This window comes from Podarcis tiliguerta (assembly GCF_965153285.1).
Source record: "Podarcis tiliguerta genome assembly, chromosome: 1".
In the NCBI taxonomy this organism is placed as follows: domain Eukaryota; kingdom Metazoa; phylum Chordata; class Lepidosauria; order Squamata; family Lacertidae; genus Podarcis; species Podarcis tiliguerta.
The window spans coordinates 6,630,136-6,652,600 of NC_139534.1; the positions used below are offsets into that span (position 1 = coordinate 6,630,136).

Consider the following 22,465-nt stretch of genomic DNA (forward strand, 5'->3'; position numbering starts at 1 on the left):
TGGTCACTGGGCACCCCTCTCCCTAGAAGCAACCAGACCAGTACAAGGAGCAACAGTTTCCTCACTTAAGAACAAAGCCTTTTAGCAGGTACTTGTTCACCTTTACTGGAACACTCCTCTCTCCCCTTTCCCTTCCTTGACACCTACCTGCTTACTCAGCAACAAGCAGCAGCCCTTAACATTTATTCTGCTGTTCAAGTGCAGGCCCTTTTACCTGGCAAACCTATTTGAAGAGGTTTCAATATGTAATTGCCTTGGAGACGAAAACAAACGGTTATACACAAGAGGCAATATGGCAGCAGCAATCAAGTGAGCTGAACACTGACCAGTCCCTGAACTTCCTATTAAGCACCTATGAATGAATGGGCAAGGTTGGGCTCCTCTTCAGAAATGTATCTTCACGTGGCAAAGTGAGCACATGAGAAACACTTTGCGCTGAAACTAGCACGTACATTGCTGGTTCGCCATTCGCTGTCAAGAGCTCTTTCCTGTATCAGAAGGACGTTATCACTGAATCAGCAACTCAAATGGAATTTCACTACAGCACTTTGAGAACATAGATGAATTTGGCAGGGTGTGAGATGTTCCGTTTACTGTACGGTTTCTACTTTCTGAATATACCTTTTCATTGTAAACTGTGTGACATCTCACCCTCCTCTCCAAACAGTGGCAACCGTCTATCTCAGGGGTCTGCAACCTTTTAAGACAAAAAGAGCCACTTGGACCAGTTTCCAAAGAAAAAAAACCTGGGAGCCGCAAAACCATTGCGACATTTAAAACAAATATAGCTCCGGAGCCACGATCTGACAGCGGGTGGGAAGGTGACGTCGGGACGGTGCGTGACTAACGCACGCACCGCCCCCATGCGACGTCACAGCCAGTACAGCGCCCGCCACAGTGGGGAGTGTTGGGGCGCACAGTGCGCCTCCTCCCCTCGCTAGTATCTGCCCCGGAGCTGCAGCAAAGGTGTAAAAGAGCCACATGCGGCTCCGGAGCCGCGGGTTGCTGACCCCTGGTCTATCTGGTAAGTGAAAATGCACACGCTCCCCCTTGCAGCTGCGTGCAGGGTGCTGTTGCAAAATGTTATGGTAGATGCTAATGGGCTTTTCCTTCAAGCCCTACTTTCTCACTAAGCTTGTCCCTACTCACACCCACCTGTTGAACAAGCACTTTTTGAATAAAGTGCAATTCAAGTCTGGCGCCTTGCTGGATGCCTACTGGACATGAATACCTGGTGTGCTCCCAATGGAAAGAACATTTTGCAGTTATATTACTTGAAGCTGCACTATGATCAGCTTGAAGAGTTCGTGGAAAGCTTGACTGTGTTCTGGTGGACAGAAATTAGTTTAATAATTTACTATGTAGTTTTTTACTTAAAGGCTAGCTGGACAACATTAGACATCTTGGGATGGCATTTCCAGCTTGCTTCACATTCCAGGAATGAATTTGGGAAGTTACTCCCAAGTAAGTACACACACAGTGGCAAAACTAGTAGACTCTCCACTGAGAATATGCTTTTGACAAAACGATTTTTTCTCTTATCTTCCTCGTGCCTAGTAGCAAGGTGGGAGACAACATTAAAAAGTCACAATGCTCAGAGGCCTTTCTCCAAGTCCCCCTTACCTTCAGAGGAGAGGAGAGTGGTAGATGGCTATTGCATCATTTCAGTGGTGCTGTCTCCATGTTACGGCATGCTCTCTGCAGGACACCTCTGAGGTTGAGAAGTGTTTTTGATGCCAGAAAATATGGCTTTATTTGTCCGGACCGTGAATGGGGAACTTATGGCCCTCTAGATATAGCTGGATTATAACTCCCATTATTGCTGCTAACTGGGAATGCTGGCTGGAGCTGGAGCCCATCATCATTTTGAAGAGCCAGATTCCACATCCTGATCTAGCCTTCTAGATCTGGTGAATGTTTATATCCAGCTGTTTTTATCGCTTTATGCAGAGGCCGTTGTGTGTCGTTGATTTGGTACTACTGATTTCATTGTTTGATTAGCGTAAACTGCTCTGGATTGAGTCTTCTAGACTGAAAAATCAGGCAGAAAACTTTTGTGGAAACATTGAGACATTGGATGCAATTTAGCAGGCACCACTAAAGGCTATTTCAGTTCACCTTGGTTCAGGGCTCTTCTACATTTCCTCCCAAGGAACATTTTTATCCAAGAAACTTGGGACAGAGACATACAAAGCACACTAACTCCACCTGATCTTAATTAAAATAGAGTTTATTATTAGCTTCTCTTTTAATACAAACATGAGAAAGGAAAGCCACCTGAAGATGTAGCATTTGTTTCAAAACTGAATTGTGATTAATACCTGAAATCACAGACTCTGTAGAATGCCTGCCTAGAGCTGGTAGGTTAAAATACAGCATGAGACTTTGGCTCCATCTGCACTTTGCATTTAAAACAGTTTCCTACCACTTTAAACAGTCATGGCATCCCCCGAAGAATGCTGAGAACTGTAGTTTCTTAAGGTGCTGAATGTTGTTAGAAGACCCTTATTTTCTTCAAGGAGCTACAATTCCCAGAGGTCCCTGGAAAGAGGGATTGCTTGCTAAACCACTCTGAGAATTGTAGCTCTGTAGGGAGAAAAGGGGTCTACTAATGAATCTCAGCACTCTTAACAAACCACACTTCCCAGAAGTCTTTGGGGGAAATGATGGCAGTTTAAAGTGGTGTGATACTGCTTTAAATGCAGATGGGGCCTAACAGTCCAAGTGCCACTGACAATTCAAGAAGCAAGTTGGGCTGGATATTAAGTAATAGCAAAAGGTACCAGATTGCAATAGGGACTGCTTTCAATGTATAAACTGTTTAGATCATTTGACTTGGAGTGTAATCCAGGTTTGTAATCCAGGTTGCGTCCTACTTTTAGGAGCAGAAAACTTGATTCACCCCAAATTCCCATTCTGGACAAGCAAAATTAATTTACACAAAAAGCCAATGTTTAGAAGTTCACTTCCAGAGCAAGGAACATTATATACTGGGTTTTAAAAGGGGGGAAAAGTGTTTTCAAAAGAGTAATGATATGAACTGAAGATCATCATACCTCCCTCATCAACACGTCCAGCACCTTCAAAACAGTTCTCCATTGTGAATTTAAAGCTTTTTGGCAGCACGGGACCAAAGCAAACCTTGCTCCATATCCATTGTTTGTAGTGGAAGAGTTTAGCAGAGCAGCCTTATTGTCTGTTCATCGCCAAGTCAGTACATTTGTTCAGGCTAAGCTTTCAATGCAGCTCTATTCAGCGCTTCAGGCAAAAGAAAGTGTATTATGCAGACTGCGTCTCTCCCAGGGCTCAACTAGAAGTATAAGAACGTGAGAAGCACCATAGTTGACAAGAAATGGACCCTGACCAACTGGCTTTCAAATCAGTGAACACAGAAGACCATTTCTCTGCTCCTGCCCCCAATGGTTTCCAGTCCCTTGACCATCTCCAGTGTCGGGTTTTGCATTTAAACAGTTAGCACAGCTTGCTGCTCAACAGCTCCTTGGTCTTTTGACTGAACTCCAGTGTAGGAATCGAGAGTCTTGCTAGTAAACGTGTGGTGAGGGGAGGGAGGGAAGAACCCTTCACTGGTCAATGCCGTGGCATTAGTCCCAGACTGGTTTTATACTGTGTTAGCATTTAACACTGCACTGAAAGGCAACCGTAGTCTGGTCCTGGAGGACTGAGAGGGGGAAGAACGTCGCGACTACTGTCGTGTTAATGTTCAAATTCTAAAATGTAAAACTAGTCATTATTAAAAACTCACATAGTTCACAGCTATAGGCCTACACAGTAAGCAAACATCTGTGGGGGGGTTTTTTTTTTGGGGGGAGGGACAGTGAGGAGAAAAGGGGGGAAGACTCAAAAGTTTTTGAACCTCTTGATTTTTAATGGAGTGTGCCCATTTGAAAGAGGTTCCATCTCTCCCCCCCTCCACCTGGAATCATGCTCCTCTGGCTCTGGGCTCCCTTGGCTTGCTGTGCTCACCCCGTCCGCTGGCTGGAAGAGGCCATCGCTGTTGACTTGTGAGCCTGGAGTGGAGGTGGGATCTCCGGCCGATAGGAATCCTGGCGCCACAAGATCGCAGCTTTCCATCTTGCTCACGAGAGGATGGCGTTAGTACGGCGGATCCCAACTAAGTTATCAGCACTGAATGATCGTCTCATAGCAGCTTTTGACAAATCTTTGTATTTGTCCTCGCACAGCCTGGAGATAGCCTAGAAAACATGTTCAAGCCAGAAATATGAGCTCCGTAGGATGAGAACCAGGAATCTCAGGCAACCCATCTCAGCATTGTTTAATTGTATCACCTCTCACTTTACTGATTCAGAAGTAGCAGGGGATAAAACCCAAAGACAAACCTAGGATCATATTGATCTGAATGCTTCTTCTGCAGGCTCCAGGCCAATTTACTAACTAGGTTTTTCAATTCTCAAACGGAAACATTTTTTAAGCAGCAGCATCTAAAGGCATCCCACACCTGCCTGAAAATGGACACTTTAATTGCGTTTGGTGAAGATTTCAGACACTCCTTTTCAGCAAATAACTTCACTGTCCCTTTAGAGGGCTGCACATTCAATATACAGTGGTGCCTCGCAAGACGAAAAGAATCCGTTCCGGGAGTCTTTTCGTCTTGCGGTTTTTTTGTCTTGCGAAGCAAGCCCATTGACGGAGTAGCGCTATTAGCGCTATTGGCTGAAAAAGGGCTAAAAATGGCTTTTTTTGGGGGGGGATTAGCGGTTTTGCTGCTAAAATGCTTTTAGCAGCTTAGCGATTCAGAATAAGGGGTTTTGGAGCAAAAAAAAAAATTCGATTTTTTTTTCGTCATTTTTCGTCTTGCGAAGCAAGCCCATAAGGAAATTCGTCTTGCGAAGCGCCTCTGCAGACGGAAAACCCTTTTGTCTTGCGGGTTTTCCGTCTTGCGAGGCATTCGTCTTGTGGGGCACCACTGTACTTCCAAGTAAAGCTTCATTTGCTTAGTATATTTGAACCAATACCCAGACTCCCTTTGAAACATTTGCTTAATCTGTATAGGTGATTTTTAGCACCCAAAGCAGCACTGTAGTTCAGTCTGTCTTGCCAAGTTCATTACATATCTGAAGGGACAATTGCTTTTTCACAACTTCAGGAGAAGCAACAGGCATTCAGCTATGTTGGCAGGGACGATGTTCAACACCTTTCAGCTTCTTGTTTTGATAACATATATCCTGATATGAGAAGCCACACCACTCCACCAGAACTTCTATTTGACTTCCAAACTGGCTCACATTGTCCTGGATATGTGAAGGGATCTCCTCTTTCCCTCCAACTGAAGATTATTACGCACACTGTTTGCACAGAGAGCCATCCAGGTAGGAGGAGTCAGATATGCCCCACATAACCAAGGTGTCCTGAGCCTTAGCATAACCACTGCACCACATTCAATTTGTATAATTGCAGCTGAGAAAAAACACTTGGACTGCACACTTCAGTCCTTACAATTCATGCATGTCTTTCTAGGACGGAATTATATATTTTTTCTCACAATAAGTGAAACAGCTGAGAGAGAGAGAGAGAGAGAGAGAGAGAGAGAGAGAGATGTATAGCAACAGGAACAAGTATAAGGGAACACAGAAATTATTCCAACAGGTTGACCCTTTCTTCTTGGAGGCTCAAAGCCAAGTCACCTTTTGGAAGCAGATAACCAAAGTTCACCGAGACTGCAATCCTATATCCACTTACCAGGAAATAAACCCAACAGAACCCAGTGGGACTTACGTCAGACATGCATTGAGACTGGACGTATGCACACACACACACACACACATGTTCATCATATGGACTGTGACATATGGAACCTGCAGGTGGGTGTGAGTTAATGTAATTCACGTGTCCTTTTCTTCCCTAAGTTAACAAAGTGAAGGAATCAAGAAGAGGCTCTGCCATGCTTTCTTCAGGTATCATTAGTGACACCTTAAAGACTGTATGTAAACGGGACGCGGGTGGCACTGTGGGTTAAACCACAGAGCCTAGGACTTGCCAATCAGAAGGTCGGCAGTTCGAATCCCTGCGACGGGGTGAGCTCCCATTGCTCGGTCCCTGCTCCTGCCAACCTAGCAGTTTGAAAGCACGTCAAAGTGCAAGTAGATAAATAGGCACCACTCCAGCGGGAAGGTAAACGGCGTTTCCGTGCGCTGCTCTGGTTCGCCAGAAGCAGCTTAGTCATGCTGGCCACATGACCCGGAAGCTGTACGCCGGCTCCCTCGGCCAATAAAGCGAGTTGAGCGCCGGAACCCCAGAGTCGGTCACGACTTGACCTAATGGTCAGGGGTCCCTTTACCTTTTTTTAAAGACTGTATGTAGTAATATACGATTATGAACAGAATGTGTCAGTCAGTACACAGAGTCATAATTGTCTTAACTCTGTCTGGTTTCTTCACATTTCCATTCTTTCTGACTCTTCTCCTAAGAAAGGATTACCTTTAAAAAGAAGGATTCCTGCAACTAAGAGGTTAAACCCCCCAACGAAACAAAACCAAAAAAGCTTAGCAAGCCACACTAATGTGATTAAGAAGGGACAGAAGCTGTTGTTACGTAAACCAAGTACCCAGCACACCAGGTCTCGGACCATTACCTCTAGTTTCTGTGCTCGCTCTTTACTAAGGGGCTCCAGCAGAAAGTTCAGGTTGTTGTCATCTGCTAAGGAGCGAAGGTCAAAGTAGTATTTGGCGTAAACACTGGCAGGAACATTGATATTGAACTGCAGTAGCTCCAAGAAGTGTCTTTCCATTTCATTCCTAGGGTAAAAGGAAAGGGGTTCACAGAAACAGACAAAATAAGCACCTTAATATTATTCAGTGTTGCAAGCAACATTCCCCCCGCTCCCCGAAAATGAATGTTGATTGCATCTGAAGCATTTTTATTTTTTTTAATGGGACAAAGTGAATGTGCTCATGTTAGATGCAATTTGAATTCTGGGACCTCCAGCTCGGGAGAAAAAGGTTATGTTCTGTCATGCACTCACTTTGCTGACTTAGAAGCGCTGTCCTTTAGAGTTCCATTAGCACAGCTGTACACAATTCATACTCCATTCTCATTCTTACAAGACCCTGCGCTATAGTTATCAGATGAAAAGAATGATGTGTGCTGTTGATTAGCTCTGAAGAACTTGCAGACATTTTCACCAGGTTGATAACAGGAAGGGGGTTTGTTGAAGTAGAGTCGGACCAACAAAAGAAGTAGGCATATCACCACGGCAACAAATGGATCTCTGAAGAGCTGCTGCTGCTATTATCTGGGAGTAAAAAGCCTCTTGAGGCAACATGGATTCATCTCCAGCAATAAATAAATAAGCAAGCAAGCAGCATTAGGTAGGCGAAGGAGTTCTTCGCCCCGAGACTCCCGGGAGGATATATATCAGCACAAGACAGGAGGAGGAATTCTTTAAAGGCTGCCTTACATGCTATTTTACTGAAATCTATCCTATGGATTCAGGTGCGGGGCAGCAGCTCTTCAGAATGGTTAGAAGAGTACTTGCAAAAAATCAGAACCGGCAACGGGTCTCAAAAGTAATACTTGCTTCATATCCCAAACAGAATCTCACTATGAGTTGATACGTTGCAATCTCTCCATCGGTCCAAACGTCAAAAGGCATGGTTCTACTTTCAGTCGAATACAGATTTACAATGTTGCATTTATTTGAATGTGCCTATTTTTTTTTTGCCAATTCAAAAGCAGTAGAATTGTGTGCGTTTTCCACTATTATGCATTTACATTTAAAATACAGTAGAGTGTTAAGACCCTATTAGCACACTAAACTCATTTGCTCATCTCCTAATGAAATCTAGAATAATCCCCTAGCCCAAATTAGCATAGCCACAAGGATGGGAAGAAATGTCTTCAAACCCGAACACATGAAATGTCAACATTAACAAGGGCTGATTTTCATGTGACCGACAAAGCTACGCCCAAAGTGTTTGCTGCTGTGTAAGAAACCAGAACAAAGCACTGGGCTTTCTAGTACTTCTGAGCATGCAGAGTAGAATGAAATATGCTGGTACTCCCCACAGAGGTCCAAGAGATGATGGGAAGCGCAAGGCAAAGGTGTAGAAAGGAGAGGAGAGGCGAAACTTCAGGCCCAGAGGCACAACCCAGTGACAACAGTTGCTGCCTTATGACACTGCCGCCAGCCCAGACAGCCCATATTTATCACCATATCTAAACCAGTTTCAAGCAAAACTGGTTAAAACAAAAACAAAAACCCCACCCCCATTAACTCAGAGCAAATCAAAAGCTGCCTATCGACCCCAGACAACAGAGCTTTCCCCATAAGAAAACGGGAGCTGCATAACTCACAATTGCATGTCAAATTTTGAGTTTCTCGTTAACTCTTCCTCACTCACAAAGATTTGCAGGGTGGGGGGAGATGAGGAGAAGTATCGTTCTTTTTTATATTGGCATTTTAGTTGAAGAGACAGAAAACAAAGAGGAATGTATCATCTAGATGGCAAGTCTCAATGAGAATAGGAGCTTTGTGTGCTCAGCTTCGAGCAGGATGGACAGGAGGACCATTAAGCCCCCTGCCAGAATTAATTTCCTGCTCATATGGTCATAAAGCTTATAGAAATGTAAATCAGATAATGTTGGGATGATCAGCTGATCAGGGCTTCATTTGCCCCTTTTGTACAGAGCTCGCTAATACATTTTAATTGTGTAAAAATTACAATACTTTGCCGGATTAACAAGTCTATTAATAAGGGTTTAGAAGCTAGGAAAGGCAAAAAGGCCCCATGTGTTTGTGTTGCTTTATTTACTATCACATGTAGCCCAAGAATGAACAGCATGTCCCCTCTTTTATGCACACTGTAATCTACAGGATTAGCAGCTGCATGGCTAGAGGTTTTTCCCACTCTTATTAAGACACTCCATTAAAGCAGCTATTTATATGGCAAAGGGTTTCAGCAAACAACATTTTCCTTTTTCCTCATTTCAGATTTCTTGTTACAGAATCAGAAGTGCAGTGCAAGGAAAATTCTGATGCATTATTCTGTTGGCCAGCTTTATACATCTCCCCCCCCCCCCTAAACTAAGAGGCAGATCTTTTAAGAAACCCAATTAACTCCCTCATCTGCCTATAACACTTCTCTTTTCCATTAAGCATCTTCTCACAAATTAAAAGTCATGCTTCTCAATGCACGCTCTAGAAAAAGGGCAACTTGCTGCGGCTGAACAACTCCTTCCTAGATGCTTGTCTCAAGATTCAGAGTTAACATTTACAAGTACAAGGTAAAAAACAGTTTTTTAAAAAGCAAAAATACATTTCACTTTGGGGATCACCTCTGAATATTTTGTGTTCTGTTTTTACAAGTTTGAGAATTAATTTCAGACACAACACAATAACGCTAAACCATAGCTAAGTGAATATGGTGCTGCAGTCACAAAGGATGCAGAAGTTTCTACTTCCATTTTAAGATCAACAAAAAGTTTGAACCTGGATTGTTTTAAGAAGCCATAGTTAAGGTTGACCACAATTTGCCAAGGTTTGGACAACACAACAAGCTGTGCTTAATCTATAATGGAAGCAAAATTCAGCTGCTGCACTGGAGGAGCTGGGGGACAGTCTTGAGCATGAGGCTCTTTAAGACCCTAAGAGGAGCCTTGTGGATCAAGCCAATAGCCCATCTAGTCTAACATTCTGTTCTCACAGATGCGTGTGGGAAACCTGCAAGCAGCATCTGAGCACATCAGCAGCCCTCTCTTCCAGGAATTTGTCTAATCCTCTTCTAAAGCCATCCAGGCTGGTGGCCGTCACTGCGGAAGTGGGTTTCACAGTTCTGCATGAAGAAGGACTTTAAAAAATTTGTTCTGTACCTTCCAACATTCAGTGCCACTGGATGTCCAAAAGTTCTGGTGTTATGGGTGGGGGGTAGGGGAACTTTCTCCATGCCACACATAATTTTATAAAGTTCTACCATGTCACCTATTACCAGGCCTCTCTCTAAACAAAAAAAAAAATCTTAATCCACTGCAACCTTTCTTCACATCCCCTTGATCATTTTGGAGGCCCTCATTTCAACCTTTTCCAACTACACAATATCCTTTTTGATATGAGGTGAGAAGAACTGTACAAAGTATTCTAAATGCAGTCGCACCACAGATTTCTATAGTGGTGTTATGATATCCTCAGCTTTATTTTCAGTTCCTTTCCTAATGATCCCTAGCAGGGAATTTGCCTTTTTCATGGCTGCTGCAACATCTTCATTGAGCTATCTATTGTGAAGGTCTCATTCCTGGTCCATCATGGCCAGTTCTGTTTAACAAGCAAGGGTCACAGAGGCTATTGGAGGCAAGGAGGCTTCCATCAAAAAACTGAAGCCTTGTCCAAATGAAGGAAACAAAATGGAACACGAACCCTTCTCCCCCAAATGCAAGCAGACAGTAAGGAATTTTTAAAAAAAAATTTGAGGAACACATGGCTGAAAACATTAAGACCAACAAGAAAAAAATCTTTAAATGTATCAGTAGCAGGAAACAGTCTAGGGAGATGGTTGGACCCTTGGATGCCAAAGGAGGTCCAGACTATCAGCATCCAACCTAGCAACTTAAATTTAGCTTCCAGGATGTCATTTGCCCATGTCATTGGTGCCAACATGCACCACGAACACCGAATCCTCCCCAACACTATGTACCAGTGGCTCATTCTGATAAACAAGACCACTGAAATCCCACACTGTTCAGCTTAGATTAGTGAATAGCAAGCAGACGTTCTCACATTTTTTCCAAGACCAGAGCTCTATTAAAGTGAAAACCAAACAAGTTTGGATTTGTGTCTCCCTCCTCCCCCCCCCCCCCGCAAAAAGTGTTAAAGAACAAGCACCATATTACTAGGACCGGGTCAAACTGCTCATTGCAACTTACAGGGTCTGATAAAAATTGTACTCACGAACTACTGTTACACAAAGAAAACCACAAGAAGTCACGTGCACACCATTCAAAACCTGATTTGAATTAGTTGAAGGCATATTACATACTAAATATATCATGGAGTTAAGGTGTGTTTTCAAACTATCTGGGCTAAGACACAGATGAGCAAATTTAACTAAAGCTTGCAACTTACATGTCTTCAACTGTAATATCCTTCAGTATTTGGCAGTAATCCACATTCCACACGGCCTGATCATCCCACACCTTAGAAGCTAGCAGAATAGCACCTAGAACTATTCTCTTCCAGTTACTTGGGCAAATGTCAATCTCTGCATAGGTTAAGAGCCTTTCCAAGTAAACCTGCAGATGAAGAAAACTGTTCTTAAGATTGTAATGACCCAAGAGCCCTCTTTGGGTGTTCTTTGCTCCCATATTGAGCAACATGGAAATGAGAAGTGGGGCTGCTTAGATTAGCCCTTTGCCCCCAACACTGTGCCTGTCTCCTCTGATGTCCATGCACACAGCATTAACATCTGTAGCAAAGAGGTTTCACAACTATGCTAGCACGTGAGAAGGCTTCCTCAGAATCTATAACAGTTCGGGGTTATATGTGTGAGGTTCCCCTTGCTACTGATGTTTGCACTGAGCACAAAGCCGTCAAAGCAGAAACACACAAAACCCAGGGCAGGGCTACTTGGCGTGATCTTGATCCTTGCTTCTACGTTGTTCAACACGGGAGCAAAGGACACCAGAACAGGGCTAATAAGGCATGCACAGTAAATGTTTCAATCAAGTAAAATCTATGATGTAGTCAAACACCTGAAGCAGTAGTTTTAGTCTGATTTCCTGCAACTTCTTCCATCTACATCACCAGAAATGTTTTTGTTTTCAAGCAGACCAAACATAATGCACTCACTATGAAGGGTGGGCATTGTCAAGTGAAGATGAATAAAAAAAGTACTGCACGTTTTAAGAATTCGTATTTTTCTTAACCAAGACTAATCAAAACTACTCTTTTTTTTAAAAAAAAAGTTATTAGAAGTTTAATAGTTACAGAAAAAAAGGAAAAGAAAAAACAATAAAAAAATTAACAAACAATACATCAAAAATAAAAACAAAAACAAAAAAAAAGACAATACATCAAAACAGCAAGAAAAACAAAAACATTTAAAAACACATCCGATATTTCCATATCTTTACCTTTCATTTACTTGTTTCATCGACCTCCTCACACCTCCCTTTTTTGTGTTCTAGTTCAATTAGCTATTTCAGCAAATCCTTTCCATCTTTCTCAATTTTTTGTTCTATAATTTATCTTAACACAATCTAACTTTAAATTTTCCACTTTGGCCCATTAACAAGACTAATCAAAACTACTCAACATCGCTGCAAACTTCATTACCGAGATGCTCCCTATTCATGTGTGTTTGCACTCACTGTACATTCAAGATACACATCTACATATACGTTTTATTCACCAATTTAAAATGAACTCCATTAGCTAAAATACATTAGAATCAAGCAACCACACAGCACTGCCATATTTTCAGCTTCAAGATCATGTACAGAAGGGGAGAAAGGTAACTCCCAACTGACTGAAAACTTTTGCTCCTTTCCATGGTGAAACAGTGCCAACTAGTGGCAGAAGTACTTTTTAATGTTTAAGTGACCAAATTTTTTAAGGGTTGCTTTCTTACATGACAGAATGCTTTCAGAAGAATTCCTAGAGTCTTACACATCCGTAGTGCTGTCAGGAATTGTTTCAATACAGAAAAGCACTGGAAGCAGAATATTCCATTTCTGGCAGTTCTAGTTTACTGAAAGATTCCTGAAGGTCGTGTGGAATTTTTCACCTGCAGGCCTTCACAGGAATCATTCCAAAAACACAGCAGAGGAGGCAAATCTTACACTGAAACAGGGCCTCAGTTCCGAGTCATGACAGACTTACTGGCTACAGGACAGCTACTTACCTGCACAAGTATTCCAAATTCAGAAGATGTAGCCCAATGCATTTACCCTCTATTTCTGCAGCACAAGAGAACTGAAGGGATGGGGGAATCAAGGAGCCTCACATGTGATTGGACTCCAATTCCCACTGGCATGCCGAATGGACAGGGATGTAGGGAGTCAAAGTCCAACATCACCTGGAAGGCAATAGGCCCCCCCACCTCTGCAATGGATTTGTCTAACAGTTATCAAACAGGCAGCTTAGGTGCAAGCTTATTGACACTGCTGCAATCAACCTAGTGCAATTCTTGTATCAAGTTCTGACTGCTGCAAGGTAAAAATGACAAGGAGCCATTACGTGAGACATACTTAATTCCATCTCGGATTCTTGCATTGCAGGGAGTTGGGTTTGAATGCCCTTTGGGTCCCTTCCTACTCTACAGTCCTATGACTCTTATGAATCTAACTCACAAAACCTGATTAAAAAAAATTTAAATGCAAGATGATGGTAACAGGGCTTACCACCAAGGCTTACCAGTGTCACTATTGCACATTCGGCCGTCAGCTGCGCTGCACTAAACAGGGTACGTACAAAGCGATAGATGTGCTTGTGATCAGGGTCATGTTTAAAGTAGTCATCTGGAACCTCTTCACGCTGAAACAGGACACAGTTCAGAAGTAATTCAAAAGTTAAGCTGAACACAGCAGGACTTATTTCTGAGCAAACATGCACAGGATCATGCTGTTAGTACTGTGAAAATATCCTGCATGAATAGGTCAGTGGGTTATATACAAAGGCTGGAATCCAAATGGCTGAGTGCTCACAGGAGTTCCTTAAAGGCCTCTTCCTACTGGAGCTCCCTAGCTGCTCTCAAAAATAGAGGACACAATCTAGAAGTATATTCTATGGGGACTCAAGAAGCTACCACCAGAAGGGAGAAACTGACTCATGAGCATGGGTAAATATTTTTCATAAATGCCCCTCTTTGGATTCCAGCTCAACGCTATAGAAGTCCATCACTGCTCTTCCAACAAAACAAAACCTGTATCAGCTGTCTTGCACCACAGCCAGAATGTAGAATGGGACCAACTGGCCAGGGATTACACTCCGCAGCATCACTTTTTAAAGTATAAGAAGCCAAATAGCAATCTAGTTTTGTATAGACTCAAATGTTTCTTTGCACAGAAGCTAAGAGACAAGAAATCTCTCTTATTTTCCTGAAAATCTGGCTTTCCTTATAAGCAAGCTGAAATAGACACCAGTTTCCTAGGTATCAGGGTTTATTCCTGTTCATATGGGATGCACTCAAGAAATCAAGTCAAACTAAGGTAATCAAATTTACCGTGAGTGGATGTGATTTCTCATCAAAAATATCCAGTGATCTATCAGAATCCCTGCAACACAGGAGAATGTATGTTACTGCTGTTAGTAAAGCTTTTTTGAAAGCATCTGCATTCCTTTAAGAAGCATTTTAATACATCATAGGCTGAGGAGGACTACCCATGTAATTGGTAATATGGCAATGCCCTGTTCTTTATCTCCTTTGCCCGCTCTCTCTCCTCCGTGTTGTGCACTTCTAAATGCTAACTCAAAAATGCTATAAAACTATATACAGTCGTACCTTGGTTCTCGAACAGAATGCGTTCTGGGAGTCCATTCGACTTCCGGAACTGTTTGAAAACCAAGACACGGCTTTCGTTTGTCCGGGAGCCAATATGTATGAGTTCCAAGGCATTTGGCAACCACGGTATGATTGTAATAAACTTTTAACAGCAGCATTACAGTATGCTTTGCAGTTGTTGGAAATCTAAGAAACTGTCCTGGGAACCACAATATACCCCTTTCACGGAACAAAACTGGCAATGTCATCAAACAAAACAAGCAAACATCTACACCCAACCAACCAACACCCCTAAATCAATAACTTTTGTAGGCTTGTTTTCAATGCCAAGATACTCAGCATGAGCCAAATTTGAAGTTTTTAGCAAGCACTTGCATTAAGGTGAGACAAGATGTCTGGGCAAATAAGTAATAGTAAGCATATGGTCAGAAGGGTGTGTGTTTGTGTATGGATCCAGTGGCTGGATCTTGAGTAGTGTGAGTAGAACACAACTTTCCTATCTCTTCCTCGCTATAGCCTCCTGTGCCCCCAGAAAAATCGGAGGACTCTCCTGAATGGGGTGGGATGTGGTACCAAGGGTTGGAGTGCAAAGGAGGACTAAGTGGAAATTGGGCAATGGACACCTTGCATAAGAAGACTTCCATTCGACAACTCTAGTTACAACCTGGGGTGCTAAAGAAACCATATGGAGCAAAGACACCTTTCTCCTGCAAACACATTTTGAGCCCATAGCCGTAAATTGCAATATGCATATATTGCAAGGGATGCAAAACCTCAAAGAAGCCCATACAAAGCTTGTGTTATGACTGTTACTGTGGCTCCTGTCTTCAAAGAGACTCTCTTCATCCCCAGAGAGCTATATTTAACATTAATCTCCTGCAGGGAAGTAGCTCATCATCAGCCATAGAAAGTGGGGAGACAAGGAGCACGCATTTGCAACCCAGCCCTATCTATGAAGTCATTATGCACAGAAGGTGGCATAAAAATCAAGTTACTGAATGCAAAACTCGCATCTGTTGCACTTTGATTTTTGTTTCCAAGACCTTAATTTGGTAAGTTTGTGTGTGCATTTATTTCTCTCTCTCAATTCCCCAGGGCTCTTTACAGGGCAATTTCTTAGGTATGAAAAATGTAGCTAATACCTGCCATTTTAAAGTCTTGCTATTTCATATTCACGCAACAAATTTTTGATTCTTAACAGCATTGCCTCTCCAACATGAGAGCCCCAATTAATAAAACACACAAGCTACAGCTACTTCAGTAACCAACGGCTAGCTGTAGTCATCATCAATGCAATGACTTGCAAAACAAGAGTTTTAAGTGGTGCTCACCTGTTCTTTATGTGATAGTATATTGCTAATGTAACACTGTGAGGAGAGAGAAAAGTCATTTCACTGTTAGTGGTTCTGCAAGTTTAATTTTGGTACAAGATTGCTGTTAGAGACAAAAACAGATTTTATGACAAAAACCACATTAGAAACTTTTGCTTCTTCCTCTTTTTCAACTGAACTCATTTAAAGATATACGTGTTGAAATTCAAAATGCTCTAATACAAGGCTGCCTAAACTACGACTAAAATTTTTTATAATGCCAGGAACTGGATTGTATAATGGAGCATCTGGATTAAACCTGTAATCTATTTAGTAAGAAAATGACCAACAGAATTAGCTTGTGTAGATGACTTGGCCAAGAGCAGTGGAGTAGCGTGGGGGGTGCAGGGGGGGCCGGCCGCACCGGGCGCAACATCTGGGGGGGGGGGGCGCGCTCGCACTCGCAGCTTTCTGCCCCTACCTGGCTCACTCACTCTCTCTCACTGCAGTGCTGGCTGTGCAAATCCGATCCGAGCCGCCGGGTCGCCGCCCACTGTGGAGGGGAGGGTGCCAGGCGTGCGGTGCGGAGAGAGAGCAAGTAACTATCTGGGGGAGGGACAGTGCAGCGGGGGGCACAAATTACTTGCCTTGCCCCGGGTGCTGACAACCCACGCTATGCCACTGGCCAAGAGACCCCAAGCGGTACACAAATATCACTAGAGGGGGGACTACTGAATAACACTGAATATTAGGAGGGATACAGGGTATCAACACACTGATGATGTAGGCTAAAATCTTCTGGCCATTTATCTTTTTTTGCTGTAAGACAAGATAGGTGGGTTAGTGACTGTGCCTCCTCCTTTTCCAAGCAACTGGACGCTGCTCTCTGCAGGCAGACCTGTGGGCACATCTTGAGGCTGCCAGTGCAGAGACTGAGATGTTGTCCTCGCTGCATTCAGCTGGTGGGAGGTAGGAGAAGGTTCATTAGACAAAAGAGGCTGATGCTCTGACAGCTAGGGAACACCATCGCCCATGGCTCCTTAGGCTTACCACACCACACAGCCCAGCTGAGGAATCAGAGGGGGAAGCTCTGACCTCCTACAGCCACTGTGCAAGATCAACTCTTTGCTCGCTCCAGTCTGAAAGCCCTGAGAATATTTATGCTCATGGTGCACAGAGTCTATTACCGAGGTGGAGGAAACTGTGTCGGGGTGGTGGTGGCTCCACTTCTAAGAGGCCACACCTATAAATGGGCTAAATCCATTTGCATGGAATCATCCCTTAAGCAGCTTGCCCTGTATTTTAAGCAGCTCGCCCTACAATGCTGGTGAGTTTCAACAGTATACAGTCCTCTTTAATAAACCTCTTTTCCATTTATAGTGTGCCCCCCATTCTACTTTTAAGCTATAGTATAATTTCATTATACGACAGGGATAAAAAAATAAGTCAATGAGCCAAACAACAGTATAGGAAATTAATTCTAAGGGGAAATAAATTTTCAAGGGGGAAAAGGAAGGGTACTTCCAACACTCTTCCCTCATTGCTGCTATTCTGGCAACCCTGAGTCAAGGGACCCAATCTGAAATGACGCATGATGTTGTACTTAAAATCTCCACTACTTCTCAGCTTCAGCTGCGAATCCAACTTCCTCCTGCAGCTCTCTATGGCCTGAACACACTGTGTGACTTACGTGAGCCAATCTATGGCAAATCTGGGCTTTGTGTTCCTAATTCCTAATTACTGTATTGTCTCAAGCACTCCAACATTTTATCAGCTAAACATTTTAAAGTTACAAGCTAATTTTATACCCAATTCTCTGAGAGGGCAAAAATAGAAAGTGGAGTATGAGAGCTCTGGAGTCTACATAAGAGAAACAAGAAAGATGAAGAGACAAAAAAAGTTTAACTATGAGGTAACTTTTCCCTGAATCAAAGAATTCTGGAATCAAGTACTGTGGTTAAGGAGTAATTTCATGCCACTAGATGGCAGGCCAACTCAAGAGGTTACAATTTACTCTGTGTTTTATACAGAATGTTACCAGAGCAAAGGTTTCATAAAACTGCTGCATTTTACTTTGGGGGCAAAGAAAACTTTCCTGCTCAACTTGTAAAAATCAGAATCAATTACTTTCACTAGATCTCGTTCGACAGAATACTGAATCCTCTGATCTCTCCAGAGGAGGCGAACATGGTTCATCAGTATACCTTCTCCCTAAAAACTCAGTGGTACTTACCATTTTATTGTGCTCCTAAGATTAGGCTGGCTTACTGTGCTGTCATCAATAAATATTGTTGAACATGAACTATACTTTTTTGTAAGCTGCCCTGGAGAAACCTGTAAGGAGGAGGGGAAAGCAGCAGTGTTCTTAAAAATGGTTTCCAATACAACTATTTATGGGTTTACAGTAAGCACCCATATCCAAACCTACATATTTAAGAATTAAGCATTAAAATTCTATTAAAGGAAGCAAAGATACATTAGAGAAAAATACTTGAATGGCATAGAAAATCTCTCTCTCTCTCTCTCTCTCTCTCACACACACACACACACACACACACACCAGCCGCCCATCGCAAGTCCTTCTCCAGGTCTGGACTTCCTTGTGGCTACTATTGTACATAGCAGAGGAAAATACACAAGAAATGACATGTTTAAAGTTGAGAAGAACATGTGCCAGCAGTGTGTCATAGAGAAGCTAAACAACTCTGCTGAAGCTCAAGGAAGGTATTCTGGGTTACCTAGGCCAGCATTTCCCAACCTTGGGCCTCCAGCTGTTTTTGGACTACAACTCCCATAATCCTCAGCTAGCAAGACCAGTGGTCAGGGATGATGGGAATTGTAGTTCGAATACAGCTGGAGGCCCAAGGTTGGGAAACACTGACCTAGGCTACAGATGTTCCCCCATTTAAAGCCAATGATTAATTGTGTTTAGTTTTTGGGAAAAGAGCCTAGGGCTGCCATACAGCCAGATTTTCCTGGATACATCCAGGCATTTTAGGGAATTTTTTTTTTTGTGGAATCAGGGAAAAAACAGCAACTAAAGCTCAACAACTCTGTCTGGATTTTCACTTTTGGGAATATGGCAACCCTAGGAGAGTGAGCATGAGCACATTACATTACACAACCATGTGCCATCAATATTATACTTCGACAGTTATAAGCTATGAACATCAAAAAGCTGCTCATCCCACCAAACAATTCTAGGAAAGTGTGTGAAAGTTGGTAGCAGATATCTTAAGGCAGGGGTGAAATTTGTTTTGCAGAATATTTTGTTGTTGCTGTACTAGAATCCCTGTGAGTTGTTTAAACAAACAAAGCACATCCTCAGGATCTTAACATTTAAAATATAATTAATCTGTCTTAAGTAATTCAGAAAAAATCCACTGTTCCTGAAGGTGCAATGTTCAAACTGAGGCCCACCCAGTCCTGTAATCTGCATGAATTCCAGCAACTGGCAGTTAACAGGCTGCTCAACGGAAATTAAACATGAACTACCTTCTGCTTCAGAGTTTACTCCCATTCTACTTTGGCTGCAAAGTGTTTCTGAAACAGAAGGGAAACGGGAGCCCAGAGCACTTGTTCTATCAAGTGTTGGCAGGCAAAAAAATATGGAAGTGACATGCTGAACGGATTAATCACCACTAATCCCATTAGTCACAGGTGACCCTCTCCTGCAGCTCCCATTGAAGCACACATTAATGCTCCTTCTTCATTATAGCATTAGCCACGTGGGAGACAAATTTCATGCTCACTTATTAAATATGCTTTTGCACTTGAAACAATTATATCACGTGGGTGCTTAGACGGAGATATTGTGCAGTCAACCAGCTAGGATTGTGTTCTACTGCGTTATGGAAAAAGGAAACTTGAGAATCATAGAATTGCAGAGTTGGAAATGCCCCCAGGGGTCATCTAGTCCAACCCCCTGCAATGCAGGAACTTAAATATGCAGTGAATGGTTTAAACGTTTGAAGTAAGCTGTTGGAACAGCAAGGAGTGAAACTCTTAAGCTCAACTGCTGCCATTTCCTGCATGTAACTAGCTGGGCTTTTGCTCTATCATTTACTAGATGTACTTACATGGTTGATGTGGTTGCTTTTCCTCTTCTCTCTCACTGAAAAGGGAGTGAACACTTTTATTAATGAATGCTTCAACTTCTAAATGCATTCTGTATTTTAGAATGCAATCTGTTTAATTGCTAGGAGTATACATTCAAACCCAACAAATACCACCCAAGGTTTATCCGACAATAATTCAGTTTTCAGCTGAGCACAGTTTATCACTTCCAGGGTGTGTCAACTTAACTTTATGCTGCTTCTTTGGGAAACCTAACATTTACTCCCAATACAAGAAAGGTTTACACAAGAGTTAGTGCCACTCAAAGCAACAGAACCTTCTGCTCTGCAAAGACTAGGGAGTTATTGCAGCAGTTCATCCTATGAGGAAAAATGCATTCAAGACTCTTGGTATTTCATCACTAGAGAGCACTGCTTTAAGCATTTACTTGCTGAGTTTGAGCTAATCCAACTGCACTGAAATTTTATACCACGAAGAACATGTGATGACAAAAATAAATGCTGTTACGAGTTGTGTTATCTAAAGCTACTGAGCTTCAAGCTACAAGGCACACACTCTGCCAGGATAAACCTAAGTAGATTTTTTTCCCCAAGCACTGGGTCATAGGACAACCATCCCAAACCATTCCTAAATAAGAAATGCAATCATTCCTATTCATTCTAATGAGTGGCAAGTGTTTCAAAAGAATGGATGAATTAAAAGCTTATTTTTAAATGCCTTGGAAAATGGCTATGAAGAGCAGCTAAAAATGTTGATGTAGAGTCAGTATTTTGACGGAAGTGGAAGGAGACAAGAGACAGAGGCATTTCTCAATCAAAATCCATCCACTCTATCATGTCCCTCCCCTCCTTCGTTTTAAGAGAGCAAAAGATAGCTTACCATCTGTTTGGGATTTGCTCAAGAAAATTGTGCTTGCTCTAGGATGGTCAGATGGATTTGACTCCAATGCTAAATCTGAAACAAAGAAACAGAAGGGATGCTATTCCTAGGTTTGGATTTATTTTGGGAAACACATCTATATTCCAAGAAAAGTGAACTTACTCCTAGACATCCTACATATCCCATACTTCCCAACAGTTACATAATTAGTATCTATAGAGTACATTTTCATACATTCAAACACTAGAACCATATCTTAGAATAATAATAATAAAAAAGATTCATACAGTAGTTCATAATAATCAACAGGGTGCTACCACACTAATGTTGAGCATACTGAACTGGTATTTACCCCATTCAGTTGGATTTAAAGTCAGAGTCATCAGCCTGCTCTGAATAGATCAGGGGTGGGGAACTCTGGCCAATGGGCCAATCTGTGTCTGCCATTTCTCTAAACCACCTGCCCATCAGCTGATGTCACTGGTGACATCAACTAACGGACAGGATGTTCTTGGAAAGTCTGCTGCATGCCGACTGTTTCAACCTTTGAAGAAGATCAACATATTTTGGGGAGGGGTATTTAAAAAAAACACCAGCATGCAGTTTTCATTGCTAGAACCAATGTCTGCTTTAGATACAGGCTCTAACAGAAACCGTTCTGTCACACAACGATGAAGAAGCAGGCACTTGCTTTGCAGCACTCTTTGAAAGCGCTCCCCCCACTTTAAAGAGCACCAGAGCAATCTTTAAAGTGGGGGGCAAGAGACTGCTGGAAAGCATGTGCTGCACATTCTTTGCAGCAGTCTCCCCTGCGCCTTTGAAGACTGCTGTAGCAATCTTTAAAAGAGATGGGAAGAGACTACTGCAAAGAGCATTGTGAAATCCCTTGCACAAGGGCAAGGGATTTCGACATGTGGATGGGGCAACCCACCTGTCAATCATGCGATACCATAGTGACACCATGTGCTAGACCATCAGTACTGCCTCAGCTCTTCTGCATGAGCAGCCCTCATTACATATATAACACTGCCCATATATAATATTGCCCAGTGTTAGAAATTAGCCAGGTGCATTTTGTGACTGGTGCAGGTCCAATAGCCACCACGTGGAGATCTCTGGATACCAAGTTGGTGGCTGGTTAAAGCAAAATGTCACTTCTGATGTATCTTCCTTGGAGACTGAATGTGTTAATAGAATCATAGAATCATAGCGTTGGAAGAGACCACAAGGGCCATCGAGTCCAACCCCCTGCCAAGCAGGAAACACCATCAGAGCACTCCTGACATATGGTTGTCAAGCCTCTGCTTAAAAACCTCCAAAGAAGGAGACTCCACCACACTCCTTGGCAGCAAATTCCACTGTCAAACAGCTCTTACTGTCAGGAAGTTCTTCCTAATGTTTAGGTGGAATCTTCTTTCTTGTAGTTTAGATCCATTGCTCCGTGTCCGCTTCTCTGGAGCAGCAGAAAACAACCTTTCTCCCTCCTCCATGTGACATCCCTTCATATATTTGAACATGGCTATCCTATCACCCCTTAACCTCCTCTTCTCCAGGCTAAACATGCCCAGCTCCCTTAGACGTTCCTCATAAGGCATCGTTTCCAGGCCTTTGACCATTTTGGTCAAATAATAAATCCCATTGCTGAAAAAAAGAGCACCTAGACATTCTGTTGTGGCGAGTGCAACCTAGGTTTAAAGTGCCATTTGGAGATTAGATTATGTATTTGAATTT

At 42.6% G+C, this 22,465-nt stretch overlaps 1 protein-coding gene across 1 annotated transcript in view; it reads right to left on the reverse strand.

Annotated features, from left to right (window-relative positions):
* Nucleotides 1-2,214: 2,214 nt before the first annotated feature.
* Nucleotides 2,215-22,465, reverse strand: part of CCNYL1 (cyclin Y like 1) — a 32,476-nt gene continuing 12,225 nt past the window's right edge. Inside the window, exons 2-10 of the mRNA XM_083402182.1 lie at nt 20,735-20,809; nt 19,858-19,892; nt 18,012-18,112; nt 15,800-15,835; nt 14,190-14,241; nt 13,382-13,501; nt 11,093-11,259; nt 6,611-6,773; nt 2,215-4,214 (exon numbers count right to left, since the gene is read on the reverse strand). Of these exons, the coding sequence (XP_083258308.1) occupies nt 4,098-4,214; nt 6,611-6,773; nt 11,093-11,259; nt 13,382-13,501; nt 14,190-14,241; nt 15,800-15,835; nt 18,012-18,112; nt 19,858-19,892; nt 20,735-20,809 (866 nt within the window). The 3' untranslated portion in view covers nt 2,215-4,097. The remainder of the gene's footprint in view (nt 4,215-6,610; nt 6,774-11,092; nt 11,260-13,381; nt 13,502-14,189; nt 14,242-15,799; nt 15,836-18,011; nt 18,113-19,857; nt 19,893-20,734; nt 20,810-22,465) is intronic.